Source organism: Rhododendron vialii, chromosome 12a, assembly GCF_030253575.1.
Source record: "Rhododendron vialii isolate Sample 1 chromosome 12a, ASM3025357v1".
NCBI classification, from domain to species: domain Eukaryota; kingdom Viridiplantae; phylum Streptophyta; class Magnoliopsida; order Ericales; family Ericaceae; genus Rhododendron; species Rhododendron vialii.
Window position 1 is genome coordinate 6,621,335 of NC_080568.1, and position 14,466 is coordinate 6,635,800.

The following is a 14,466-nucleotide window of genomic DNA, read 5'->3' on the forward strand; positions in this document are numbered from 1 at the left end:
AATCAGAAACGGATATGAACCCTCGAAGGCTTTCCATTTCTCGGATCTTAAAATATACATATATAGACCCCGTTCCACTAAGGTTTTTTTTTTTTTTTTAAATACTTATTTTTTGTTTTACGAGACCAGTCATTTTCTCACAATACACCACATTTAGATTGGTTAGAGCATCTCCAGCCTTCACCCATATTTTTCCTCAAATTTGAGTCAAATTTTGGGTAGACACATCTCCAACCATCAAACCCAAATTTTATACATCTCCCTCTTTCTCTCTCTCTAACTAGCCGTTGGAGAAATAGGTCAAGGCAAAAGTTGTCTCAGATTTGGGCAAAAAAATGGGTAAAACCCAAAATGGGAAAGGGTTTGGGTCAAAGATTGGAGAGAGATTTTTGTGATTTTTACCCCATTTTTAAATTTGAGTCTTAAAATGGATCAAGGCTGGAGATGCTCTTAGGGCTCTCTGATCATCAAAACAAAACATAAACGACAGTACTGAAGGTCATACAACATGATAATTTCATTTCAAAACAAAACATAACCCACTGTTTCTACAACAGGAAATGAGTAACAAAAGGGAAACACAAACCAAAACCTAACGGGAAAAAATAAATGACCAGAGAAAAAAAGGGAAACAACAAACACCATCCACACCCCCATGCACTTGCCGCTCATCATTCTTTGAGTTTCTTTGCATCAAATCAAAGTATTTGACGAGTTCTTTAAATTGGTGTGAAAAAAGTTTTTAAAAATTACGCACGAAAGTGTTTTATTTAATTTTCGATCCAAAAATTGCACTACTTTTTATTCGTGACAGGCAATTTGGGACAGAGAAACTAACTGACAATATCCGATACTTGTCAACCTTTCTAGTTCCTACACTTCAAACGTTCCACAAATTCATCAATGCACTTATCAGAACTCCCTCCTTCACTAATTGCTTCCTTGGCCAAAGCCTTCAATTTACTTGCATTCCTCCTGATCTCAAGACTTCTCTCCCCTTTCCCCATGACTTGCTTCAAACAAGAAATTAGCTCTTCTCCCCTCAAAATTCCCTTCTCATCCTCCTTCGCTCTAACACCAACACCCCATATCTCCTCTATGAACTTAGCATCAGTCATTTGGTCAGCCCATTTAGGCACTCCGATCATCGGCACGCCGAGGCTTAGCCCTTCCAGCGTCGAGTTCCACCCGCAGTGAGTTACGAAGCAACCGATCGCCGGGTGCACTAGCATTTCCAGTTGGTTGCACCATGTTACAATCAGGCCCTTTTCTTTTGTCGAATCTGCAAACTCGGGAGGCAATTTTCCAATCTCGGACTCCCTCACCACCCAAATGAAGTGCGTATTGCTGCACTTCAATCCCAGTGCTATTTCCTCCATCTGCTCTGCTGCCAGTGAAACCATGCTTCCGAAAGAGACGTACGCCACGGACTCCCGTGGCTTTGTTTCGAGCCATTGGACGGTTTTGCTGCCGAGTGGATTCCACAGGCTTGCTCCGTATCCCTTGTCTCCTACAATCCGGCCGTCCAAAAATGCCGATGGCACCATTGGACCTATCAGTTTTCCCGGCCAGAGGTCCGATACGCCTTTTGCCGCCTTTCAATGAGTCATAAAACACATAAATCAGCTCTTTGCACTGAAATATTCATCACACAAAATATTGTCATGTATGCATATTATGAACGGATTGGCCCAATGCTATGTTGTACCGACGCGGGCAAGCGACACGATATGGACAGGATACTGACACTTCAAAGTGCAATATTCCCAGAATCATTGAGGAAATGAGACTTAGGGACATGTTTCGGGAAACATATAATATGAGTATTATTATCGTATAAATACGAAATGAAAAAACAAGTCTCCAACTAAAATCAATAGACCATATGTCCGGTATTCGCAAAAAAAAGACCACAAGTGTCCATAGAGTGTGCTGAGAACGTTCATAGAGCAGCCAAGAATGTCAGGAGTCTCCAGATAAAATAAAAAAAATAAAAATCGCGAAAAATTGAGGACACTTCTAATTTGAGTGCCAGACAAGTACGTGTCCGGAGATTAATGGTGTCTGCCAAGCAAGTGACAGACATTATTAACTCCTTGAGAAGATATTATGAAAATTAAAGATGTACCTGGCCTTCCAAATTTTCAAAGGTGTTCCCGAATACCCAGTCAGCCTTTTCCAAGTTAGAGTACTGTCTCAAATTCATGGCTAAGTATGCAGGGTGACTTTCTGGTGCCAAGACAAAGCTTGGCAAGTCAGGCAAGTTCAACGGCGGCAGGCCAGGCAGCAGCAGGGGCGTCTCGTCCGGCTTCACGGGCAGACTGATCAGGCCTCGGTGTATGCGACTGAATATCGCGCACACCGTGGCTGAGTTGGTGAAAAAGGATGCCCCGTATATGCCTTTTTTCTTCGCAACATCCAGAGCCCATGGCAGAAACGAATCATATACAACGCAGTTGACCGGAAAAGAAGAATCTTGGTACCTATCCACAGTGGCAGATTCAGAAATTCAACATTCAAGGATTAATAAAAAACATCAAAATATTCGGTCTTTTCTTTTCTTTGTTGGGCTTTTTTCAAATTTAGTCTATATGTTATTTGTTTAACATTTTTGGTTCTTCTAGTCAAACCAGAAAAAATATATATATTTGAAGATGAGCTGGAAAAAAGTTCACCAAAGACAAAAAGACAATATCAACTTTCCACATTCCCTACTTGTGGATGAGTTGAGACAAAGTTCTCGAGCCGTTGTCTCTGAAGGCCTTGAGGTACACATCCTCATTTTGCGCTTGAGAAAATCCTCCCTCATCGAACCCGTCGGAGATCGGCTCAACGGCGACGTTCGGGGCGCAAATGTACTTGACAGTGTAATGGGTCGTGGCTACTGTGGCTTTGACACCTTTGGAAGCTAAGCGTTTGGCAAATTGGAGGAGAGGGTTTATGTGGCCTTGGCTTGGATAAGGGAGGAACACAACATGGGCTCCTTGGTTTTTCTCTTCCATTTTGGTTCAGCTGGATTTTGCTGCAATTTGGTTTCTGTGGGGAACTTCATTTATAGCTGGAATAAAATGATGAAGTTTTGTAAAATGTTTATATATACCATGTACACCACGTGTTCAAGCTGAGGTGATGTAATATTCTGTGATTTTTTCCTTAACGACCAGGGTGTCCAAACTAGCTTATACACGCATCCCGACTTTCTCCTCCATGATCCAGTCAATGATAGGTCGACTATGTTGGGAGACCCAGGACTAAATGATTCACAATAGGCCTGTCAATGGACCGGATTCATTCCGGATTCGATAAGACCCAATCCGATCCGGATCCGATAAGACTCAAATCCGATAGTGGTAATCCGGATCCGAATCCGAAAAATCCGGATTCGATCCGAAAATCCGAATCCTATCCGGAAACTTTTTTTACTTCAAAAATTTTAGCCAAAAAATATATATATTTTTCAAAAAAAAAAATTTATTTTTTCAAAAAAAAAATATTTTCCGAAAAAAAATTTAAAAAATTAAAAATAAAAATACAACTTCTTAAACATTTTTTTTTTCAAAAAAAAAATTAAAAAATTTTTAAAAATAAAGTTCGTATTCGGATTAATAACAGATTTAATCCGATCCAATCCGGATCCGTATTGAATTACCGGATTCGGATTATTGGATTATCGGATCGACTTTATCGGATCCGGATCCGAATCGGATTTTCAGATCGGATCTGGATTAGATCCGGTCCATTGACAGGCCTAATTCACAATAAATTTCTCTCGCGACCAGGCCCCAAAGAGTTGCCAGGTTTTGAACTAAAATGGGTGACGTCGTGTAACATTCACATAAGTTGGGCACCACAGCCCACAGGAGACTGCCCCAAGACTCTTCCAGAGTTTCGCATGGTTGAATTGACATGTTAGACTCTAAACTCCTTGGACCGATACTACACTTCGTATTCAAATTCTCAACACCTTGGCCCATAACGAAACCAAATTGTATAAGTTCTTCGCCATTCACATAAATATGTGATGCATAAGGGTGTTAAGATACTACATGGCAACTCTGAACTTCTTGTGCCTACGCTAAACCAATTTGTATTCAATTTCTTAACACCTTGACCCATACAAACCAATTTGTATAAGCTCTTCGCCATCCGCATAAATATGTGGCGCATATACATGCATAGTAATGCATGCCCTAAGATCATCCAATAATTACTCTCCCAGCATGACATGGTTGAAATGACATGTCAGACTCTAAACACCTTGGACCAATAGTAAACCAATTTGTTTTCGAATACTAAACACGTTGGCCCATTCGAAACCAATTTGTAGAAGCCCTTCACGATTGACCTAGTGGCAAAACTTGAGATTTATGAGTTTGTTCCATTTTAGGTGTTAGTAATTCCTATAAGGTCATTCCACACAAGATTTGTCTCGACTTCGAATAGGCTCCTATTAGAAGACGGTGTGATTAATCGATTTGCACACATAAATTGCCCGAACAACTCTTCTTTTTTTTGGAAATGATTTTGACACTTCATTTTTATCTGTTAGCACTCCTTTTTTGTCTTCATTCACTTGAAAGTACCAAATTGCCCTTCATATGGAACAAGTAACTCAAGAGGTAAGGGTAATTTAGTAATTTCAACTTGAATAAAGACAAAAAGGAAGTGCCAATGGAGAAAAGGAGAGTGTGAAAATTATTCTCCTTTTTTTTTTATCTGAACCCTAACACCTCAATGAATGTGTACACCTTGAACTGAAAATCCTAAAACCACTGACGGTGGGTGCACTAACTAGCACGTCGGGCCCACTCTGGGTCCCGCACAATAAATCCGAGCCATTCATTAACTTTAAAAAAAAATGGCCTTGTGAAAAATCAGTTCAATTGGATAAATGTAAGTGTTTGATCTAATCTTTCTATTTTTCATTCAAATTTCAAAACTTATTCAATTGAGCTAAATTTTTTCACAAGGCTAGTCAATTTGTTTTAAAGTTATTGAACAGCTCAAATTTTCAATACTGAATCCGGAGTGGGCCCGACATGTCGGTAGGTGGCCATGAAAGGGTTCCCTCGAAACCAATTTGTACACCATGACCACTTGATTGGTTCTACTTTTTCTTCAAGTTAACACATGGGGACCGAACTGACTCATCAAAGGGCCTCTCGACCTTTTTCGCCGTCGTTTAGTCGTGGGTTTGAAAAAAAATTTCCAAATTCAAATCCACTCATTACCTTTATTTTCAATTATTTTTTTCATTTTTTTCTCCATTTATTACACCTATATCTAATCATTAATCTCATTTCTCTCTCTATCTCTATCTCTCTCCACTCATTACCCATATCCTAATTTTTACCTTATTTTCTCTTCTCACTTATTATCCAAAAACAAAATTCAAATTTTTTTTCAAACCCACGACCGAAGAAGGCCTTCATTGTCATTTTCGACAACCAGAAAGCATTTGCCCTGAGCCATACGAGGAATTAGCACCGCATAAACATTCATGAGTTGGTTTACTACTTTTTCTTTTCTTTTTTTTTTTTGCACATTTTTACATCAAGAGTCCTTCTACCACTATATCCATTTACATACACACTCACACTCACAATAAAAGTGGAGCCCGCACACACTATACATCCAATGTGTATGGGCCTCACCCTTATTGTGAATGTGAGTGTGTGAATGGATGTGGTGTTAGAATTATTATTTGAGTTTAAATTCTGCACGGTCCTCCGTGTACTCTGGATTACACGGCCAGCCATTCAAAAACTTACACGTTGCTACTACAACAAAGAAATGTTAATAAGGCATCAACCCAGCCAAATCTAAGACGTGTTTTGAAGCCACCACATGTGGGGAAAAATGAATTTTTTTTTTCCTAGTAATTGGACGTTTGGATTAGTTTGAACACATTTGAACTAATTTCGTAGCCTAGAAGTTAACAATTGAACAAACTTCTAGTGACCCCAAAATTTAAAATACTTTGTTTTTATGAAAATGAAACATGTGACCTCACAAGTCACAAGGTTTTATGATTAAATACCCCATATACCAATACTCTAGTGAAGTCAAAACAATTGTGATGGTACTTAATTGGGACAATGAACAAGCCAAATCGACCTGAGCTTTAAAATGTTCAAGTTCATTCGATAAGTACTTGAATGAACTCAGAGTTGAGCTGAAGCTCAAAAAAATTTGATGAGCCAATCTTGCCTATGTTTCACTCAAACTCGAACTTATTTACGAGCCTTAACAAATCAAAATATTAGATATTTACACTCTTATATAGGTCTAAAACTGCAAAAATAAATTTTATTTTCTACATAATAGATTATATAAATTATCAAACACGCAAAAAATTTAAGTTTATACTATTAGTATTTTTGAAAGTTTACATATGTACAAGATATAAAATTTTCATTATGTAAATGTAAAATTGATGCTCATATTTGATTCGTTTAGTAGCTAAATCAAACTAAAACAAATCTTTATCGAGTCAAGTTTCAAACAATTTACGAACAACTTGGTCCATTTTTAGCCCTAAATTAGTCCTCGTGAAAAGCCTGCTTTAAGTTTTTTTCAATTTCCAAGGGATTTATCCAAATTGATATGAAAAAGTAATAAGTGCTCCTTTACAAGATCACGTGTTTCATTCCTATAAATGCCAAACATTTCAAACTTTAGGGTCAACTTCAGGGTTCCAAAATTAGTCAATACGCACTCAAACTATTCTTTTCCCTCGCATGCTGGCTTCACACCACGGTTTAGATTTGACTCAATCACGTGATTAGGCTTGAGATCCTCTGTCCGACTCCCTGTCCCAGCCTTCAACATGTGACACCTGTCCCCCTCTAACTTATCTTCTAAACCCTGTTACAACCCAGTTAAACCTCCAATTCTTTTCCTACTCCCCCATTTTACTAGTTCCCTACTTCCATTTCTTTTCAAAACCAAGTTCCACCAGAAACTATTCCCCACTTCTGTTTCTTGTTACAATTGCCGCATTCTTTTTCTGCAACTGAACATATGCACTATTTATCACAAAAAAAAAAAAAATTACTCCCCCGTCTCTAATCTTTTGTCTCTCGTCCTATCTCAACTAAGTAAAAAAAACTAATTATAACTTTTAATTGATAATATTGTTTTTATGCAATATGAATTTTGCTTAATAGATCTCAATAAGCTCTTTTAAACGATATTTTTAAAATTACCTAATATATGCACTATTTAACACGCACACTCCACCCCAAAAAAAAAACTGGACATATGCATTTTCCAGTGAGTGCTTTGATAAAGAGGAATAAAGAACGAAAAACATAGAACTTCAAAAATCAACATGGTAAGTTAGATTGGTACATCACAAAAAGACACATGAAATTTGCTCACTTTTGGGAATTAGCATAATTATAACATGTTATCAGAGTTAGCTTTTCAAAGATTTTTTTATTTTATTTATGTCATAGTTACACTTTGTTTCATTATGATTTGTGTATTCCGGATTCTTTGTACATTGAGGAAGAATTATTCTACGCACATGGAGCACCATCATGAGTTTAAGGTGCGGTGTCTTAAACTCATTCTTCATCACATGTATGTCTTTCAGTAAATAGAATAGGAACACTGCTAGCGTGCATCGAACGTGAATGAAAAAAAATTAAACTATTTTTTTTATCAACTAGCGTTGTGAGTGTTCGATAAACATCACCGAAAAACACTAATGTAACTTTTTTTTGTCTCCTGCATTGAACGGAACATAGTGCTAGTAAAAAGTACTCCGTAAAAGGAAGTTTCGTCCGTGTAACAGGGGAACCAGGCCGGGGGGGACAGGTGTCACATGTTGGAGGACAGGTGTCACATGTGTAACTGGGTTGTAACAGAGAGAGGATGAGTTAAGGGGGAACATGTGTCACATGTTGGAGGCTGGGACAGGGAGTCGGACAGGCACAAGTCGGACAGAGGATCTCCAGCCGTGAAGCCGTGAAATTAAAGCTGTCACACCACGAACCCGAGGAGGGGAAGTCCATTCTAAGCCCTACGTACGACATGGTCACAGGAGAACATGATGTGTAATGGGAGAAAGGGAAGCAGGTACACATTGTGGAGCCCACCCGGATCCCGATATTAGATTTCCCGCCGGGGCCCCAACGCACATGGGAAGCGGGGGGTGCTGTGCCCCATTTGTGGGCCCATCTCGATCTCGTTCTGATAATTGGATGCGTTCACTTTGTAGAGCTCGTCGCAGGAAGCGGAGAGGCTGCTGCCCCAAGGGGGCAGTGTGCTGCTGTGCCTCATTTTTGGGCCGACCCCAGTCTCGTTCCAATGATCGGAAGCGTTCACTTTGTAGAGCTCATCGAGTAGAATAATTATGCAAAAAAATAGCTTAATTGGATATCATTAAGTGCCTGATCGGAGTCCATATAACTCTCGGTCTATGGGTTATAGTGGATTTGATCCAGTGTTTCAGATCCATTCTTTTCAAGATAAAAAAGTTTCGATTAGGCACTTAATGATATCCAATTAAGCTGATTTTTTGCATAGGTGCTCTACTCGACGAGCTCTACAAAGTGAACGCTTCCGATCATCAGAGTGAGACCGGGGTGGGCCTACTCCACGCACATGACTCTTGATAACTCCAACATGGGTCCCAATATTAGATTGAATCTTTCATTTTGGGCCGTAAACGAGCCGAGTTTTACCGTGCTCAACTTTGTTTATTGAGTTTTTAACGAATCTGAGCTCGAGCTCGAGCTCAATGAAAACTTAACAAGTCGAACTCGAGCCGAGCAAACCTTGATTTGACTCGAGCTCGTACTTGTTCACAAGTCTTAACGGGCCAACGAAAAACATATATATATCCTGACATAGGCTTAATACAATCAAAATAATCAAAAATATTTTGATTGTGAAAGTAGATATTTTTCATTTTTCTATTCTACAAGAAGATTATCTCAATAATAACATGTAATATATTTTTGTAAGGATTCTGCATCAGGGTATCAAAATGTTAAAGCTAATTATAGTAATTAACATGAAAAGTCTACTAAGTCTTGGCTTGCGAGCCAACTCGAGTCGAGCCTCTGCTGGCTTGTGTTCGGCTAGCTTGATAATGAAACGAGTTTAGAATTTGAGCTTGGGCTTGTTTATTTATGTCTCGAGTTGAGCTTGAACGAGTTTTTACCAAGCCGAGTCTCGAGTGGCTCGCGAGCGGCTCTGTTCGTTTGCAGCCTTTTCGGATAGTTGACGTAAAAACTCATATAGATCGGAGATTAATACATGCTACTCCCTCCGTCCCTATTTTAATTGTCCACTACTGTTTTTTGTGCATTTTCAATCGACTTATATTTCTCGATGTATATTATGTTTTATATATTTGAAATCATTATCTTATAGAAAAAATTGAGATCTATTAAACAATATTTATATTGCATATTTTTAGCAATATATGTTTAGATATAAGTTGTTGAAAATGCACGCAAAACCGTAATGGACAATTAAATAGGAATGGAGAGTGTTTTTAGTACACGTTTTGCTTTAAAAAAAAACCAGCTGTAGGTGAGTCTTGCGGCTTGAATCAAATAACGGGAACCGAGATGGGTTCCATAATAGGTGCACGTACAGAAAGGGGTATGTGTTGTGCGCAATGCACAACATGTGCGTTGTGATTGCGCACAACATGCGCGTTGTGCTTATGGCCGATCCTCGATATGTTTTTGTTGATACAATTTACTTTTTTTAGTGGCGAAGTCAAGATTTTGACTCCAGAGCTAGCTTTGCAGACATATTTTTTCTCGGAACATATACTTATTATATCATAAAAGTTTAATTTTCAAATACATTACATTTGTATATTGAAATGATTCTAGCCTAATGTAGTTAAAATATACCAATCATTTTATTTTTTTCATTAGGATACTTCGCCTGTCACGTGCTTATTTTTTCATTTATGAAAGAAATTGAGAAATACGAATGTAAAATATCCGGTTTTTTATCAAATCAAATCAAAATTACTAAGATTATAAATAGCTATACAGGAATAATTATCAATACTATTCAAAATCAGGTATATACAAAATCCTAAAAATTTTAAAACTCAGAAGCTCGGGAGACTGGGGCCGTGGTCCCCCGAGCCCCAACGCACATGACTCAAGTGGAAATTTAGGTTGATCGAACATCGATACATAAGTCATCGGAGTACATTTTTCTTACATTTTATTGTGCAAATCATTCTATCTGCTTTTGTATTGAAGACGAATTTTGCTCCAATCAAATATCTATCAATGTCTACCCAACATGGATCTACGTGTGAATTATTCTCGGCGAGACCAAGGAAACGAACTATTCAATTAACTAAACGGATCTGAGATGGGCTGACCTCGATAGGAGCTCAACATTCACACTCTTGATCGATAGGCCACAAGCACTGTTAGAACTGTGGTTCATATGTTAAGTATGAAGAGATACTAAGGAGTTTTAGAAAGAAGGCCAAATGCTGGAGCGTAACGGAACGTGGAGCAAAGTGCAACGAGTGGAGCGGAGCGACGACATCTACCCCATCGCCGATGATCTAGTGAAAGTAGATTGGGCCTTCGGTCCAAGCGTTCCGTAATTGGGGGTGCGGGGGGCTTCACCCCCCGCGGTATGGTACGGTATCGTACAAGGGTATTTTCGTTATACAGGCTAAATCCGGTTAGGGTTAGAATAGAGTAGTTATAAATACTCTATGTTGTAATCCTTAATTCGTACTGTGATAATAAAGAACAACAGCTGTTTTCGCTCCTGTGGACGTACCCGATTTTGGAGAGCCACGTATATCTCTGTGTTGATTCTTTACTGTTTATACTCGTAAATCGTGTGCGTGTATGTGACTATCCTAACAAACACAATACAACCCCTTCTCGCTGAAATATTACGAAAACTCTTTAACAAATTAACTTACACAAAATTTTGGGAAAAAAAAAAGGGCTATTCAGTCGCCTCATAATTAATTCGCTCGATCGGTAGAAATCCATTCGAGATGGACTGCAATTGGAGGCAGGATACTCTTTGCGAAAAACCCCAGTTCTTCCGTGCCGAGGGGTTTTCCAGGGTTAGCGATAGAGATGGAGGCTTGGGGGTTGGGGGAGGGGGATGAGGGGGATTAGGCTAGATAATTTATGGATAGGTCAAACGCCATCCAAAAATAATACCCCTTCGCCAGGATAGAAACCAAGGGGGGTGAGTTCATCTCCCTCGTCATTCTGCTTCCAAAAACAAAGATAAGAGTGGGTCCCACCGCCTCATCACCATTCATAATTCATCCCCCTCCTTAAGGCTCTTATCGTCAAAAATTAAGGACAATGATGACTTCAAATCTTTTAGTTGAACGATTTTTTTTTTTAACCTTAGGGCCTACTTGGATGCAGGTAAAAAATCGGAAGTAAAAAATATGAAGGAAAGATAAGATAGTAAGTGGTATTAATTTTGATGGGTTGATCCACATCGATTTGATGTTTATGAAGGGAGAATAAAATAGTATGATGTTTGAATAAGGTATTAAATAGGGGAATAAAATTTGACTTTGTTTGGATGGTTTATAAAATGAGGGATAAGAAGGGGTGAATGATGGGAAAAGCTGTCAAATGACTATTTTGCCCATATACAGTGTTAAATTTGATTATATATTAAAATAAGTATATAAATTCAAAAATCAATATATTTAATCAATTTTAGACAATTGGAAGTATAACAAAATAAATTAATTAAAAAATGTCTATTCTAAAAAAATTATATTAAAAAACGTTTTTTTAATTAATGGTTCGTATTTATCATTTTTTTTTGATAAAATCAATTCATTTAATCTATAAAATGTTTAACCCTTATAAATTCATTTAATCTAGAAAATGTTCATTGAGGGAGATGCAATTTTAATTGTTCCGAAAAATGGAAACATTTTTTTTTGGAAAGTGATTTTTTAAGGAATTTGATTTTGACGATTGTGTTAGAATGAATTTTCATTATGTTGTTAAAGATCCTAATGTTAATCTAATTAGTTTTTGGAGATAAAATGTTAGTTTCAACCTCTTTAAACAGTTTATATATTAGTAAAAAATATATAGTTAAAGAACTAAGTGTTCCAAATTTCAATCCGTTTGAATCGGTGGAAAGATTATAGTTTTCTGATCATTTTATCTTAAATGGTCATAATTAAATTTTGACTCTAGGGCTCTCGTTGATTAGCCCTAAGAAAGTTGTAGAACCAAATATCTCTTAAGGCTAACTAACGAGAGCCCTAGAGCCAAAAATTAATTATGACCCTTTAGGATAAAATGATTAAAGAAATAGGATCTTCATACCGGTTCGAAAGGATTGAAAATTAGAGCACTTAATTTTTTAACCATATTTTTTAATATATAAACTGCCTAAAAAGGTTGAAAAATTAAGTGTTCCAAATTTCAATCCGTTTCAACCGGTGGAAAGATTTTAGTTTTTTAATCATTTTATCCTAAATTGTCATAATTAAATTTTCATTATATGGCTCTCGTTGATTAGCCCTAAGAGATATTTAATTCTACGACTTTCTTAGAGCTAATCAACGAGAGCCCTAGAGTCAAAATTTAACTATGACCATTTTGGATAAAATGATCAGAAAATTAAAATCTTTCCACCGGTTCAAAACGGATTGAAAATTAGAACACTGATTTTTTTATACCATTTATATATATCAAAAAATATAGTTAAAAAATTAAGTGTTTCAATTTTCAATCCGTTTAAACCGGTGCGAAGATCTTATTTTTGTTTTTTGTAATCACTTTATCTTAAATGGTCATAATGGATTTTGGCTCTAAGGCCTATCAATGTGCATCCTAAAAGAGCCCTAAAACTAAATAAGGAGTCTTAAGATATGTTTGAATAGAAAGTCTGATTTTTGGTAGAATAGAGAGTAGAAGTTGGTTGAATGGTGGATGGGAAAAAGGGATAACGAAGGGTATTTTTGTTCACAAAACACCCCTCCACAAGGGGATTATTTTTGGAGACCTCAAGAGGAGCCCAAAACTAAGACCCTACAATCCCTACAACTGGGGAAAACAAAAAGGGGCTGAAAAATAATAGGGGAACAAATTGGATTGCCAAACGGGAAAAAACAGGTGGACCCCTCCCCATATACCCCTTCTAATTTTTCTCCTCCTCTTTTCCCTTCATCCAAGCAAGACCTTAGTGGTAATTTATCAACGCAAAACATACAAGAGTAATAAGACGCCCGATATGCCTAGTGTACTATATGGCCCCTGTGCCTGCCTTGGCTTCCCGGAGTACCCTCACCAAGCATGTTCCTTCACCACTAGTTAAGACTCATTGCTTTGGTTGCTTATCTTGTTCTTGTTATGGGAATCATATTTTGAGCTAGGTGATGGTCAATATATACTAATGTTATGACCTGAACAATTTCATTGCAAAAGTGTTCAAAATACAGTGCGACGGGGTCCCGGGGATTAAGTTCATCTCGTCGGAGTGTCAACTGTCGGGTCCTTTATTTGTGAATGCAAGCTTTCAAGCATTCCTAGCCACTCTAGTTTCCTTTTGTTATCTTCACATGAAAAGGCTAGCGAATAAATTTCCGAATTACCCACACACAAAAAAAACAGAGCTAGCGAATCTGTATGTGTTTTTTTTCTGCCATGTTGGTTTCGAATTTTTGTGGGCAACCTTAGCCCTCTATAATATCTCTCTCTCTCTATCTGGAGTGTGTAATAGTTTGGTAGCCCACTATCAGTAAGTCATAATATCTGAATGACCAAAAGCCCAAGTTCAGTGCCAGATAAGTGGATTTGGCCCATTTCATGGAATTTTTAGTTTACTTCTAAGTTTGCTGATCAATAGCTGTGCAGATGATCAATGAAGGCTCCTCTACAAATGCCATGGATAGCAGCCTTGCCAGTGATTAATGCCAAGGACTGCTGGAATTAACCGGAAGCTACCTCTCGCACGTGCTGAGAGAAAGGCAACAAAGTGAAAGACAAACTGGGTGCGCGCGGATCAAGAGCCCCAAACGGTGTCCCAAGTTACGTACCTCGCCTGATCAAGAGATAAAAAGGCTCGTGGCGGCAGACTTGGCTGGAGTGTCTTGTGAGAAACCTTAGTTTTCTGTTTTCCTTTCAAATAACTCAGGGATTTGAGTATCAAGCAAAATCATATTTTGGTTGGTTAAATTTTTCATTTTTTTTAATTATTAAGTAAAATTGGTTAATTCTACTTATGTGGCCAATAGTCATTGGATCTCTCTGTCCACACCAAAAATGGCATCCAGGTAGCTGTTGACATCTCACAGCATCTCCAGCAGAATTTAGAGATATAAAGTTCTTTCGTGAAATTTCAACGGCTAGCAGTATAATTTAGAGAAGAGAAGTTATTTCCTAAAATTTCAACAGCTAGATGTAGAAGAAATCCAACAATAACAAAGACAAAAAAAAATAAAAATAAAAATAAATATAA

The 14,466-nt window shown here is 37.7% G+C and overlaps 1 protein-coding gene across 1 annotated transcript; it reads right to left on the reverse strand.

Annotated features, from left to right (window-relative positions):
• Positions 1 to 502: 502 nt before the first annotated feature.
• On the reverse strand, positions 503 to 3,063 carry LOC131310314 (UDP-glycosyltransferase 74B1-like). The gene is made up of 3 exons (XM_058337267.1): positions 2,716 to 3,063; positions 2,129 to 2,483; positions 503 to 1,595 (listed from the first exon to the last, which is right to left on the reverse strand). The coding sequence occupies exons 1-3, from the start codon at positions 3,000 to 3,002 to the stop codon at positions 867 to 869; spliced, it is 1,371 nt and encodes a 456-aa protein (XP_058193250.1). The 5' UTR covers positions 3,003 to 3,063; the 3' UTR covers positions 503 to 866.
• Between the last annotated feature and the right edge of the window lie 11,403 nt (positions 3,064 to 14,466).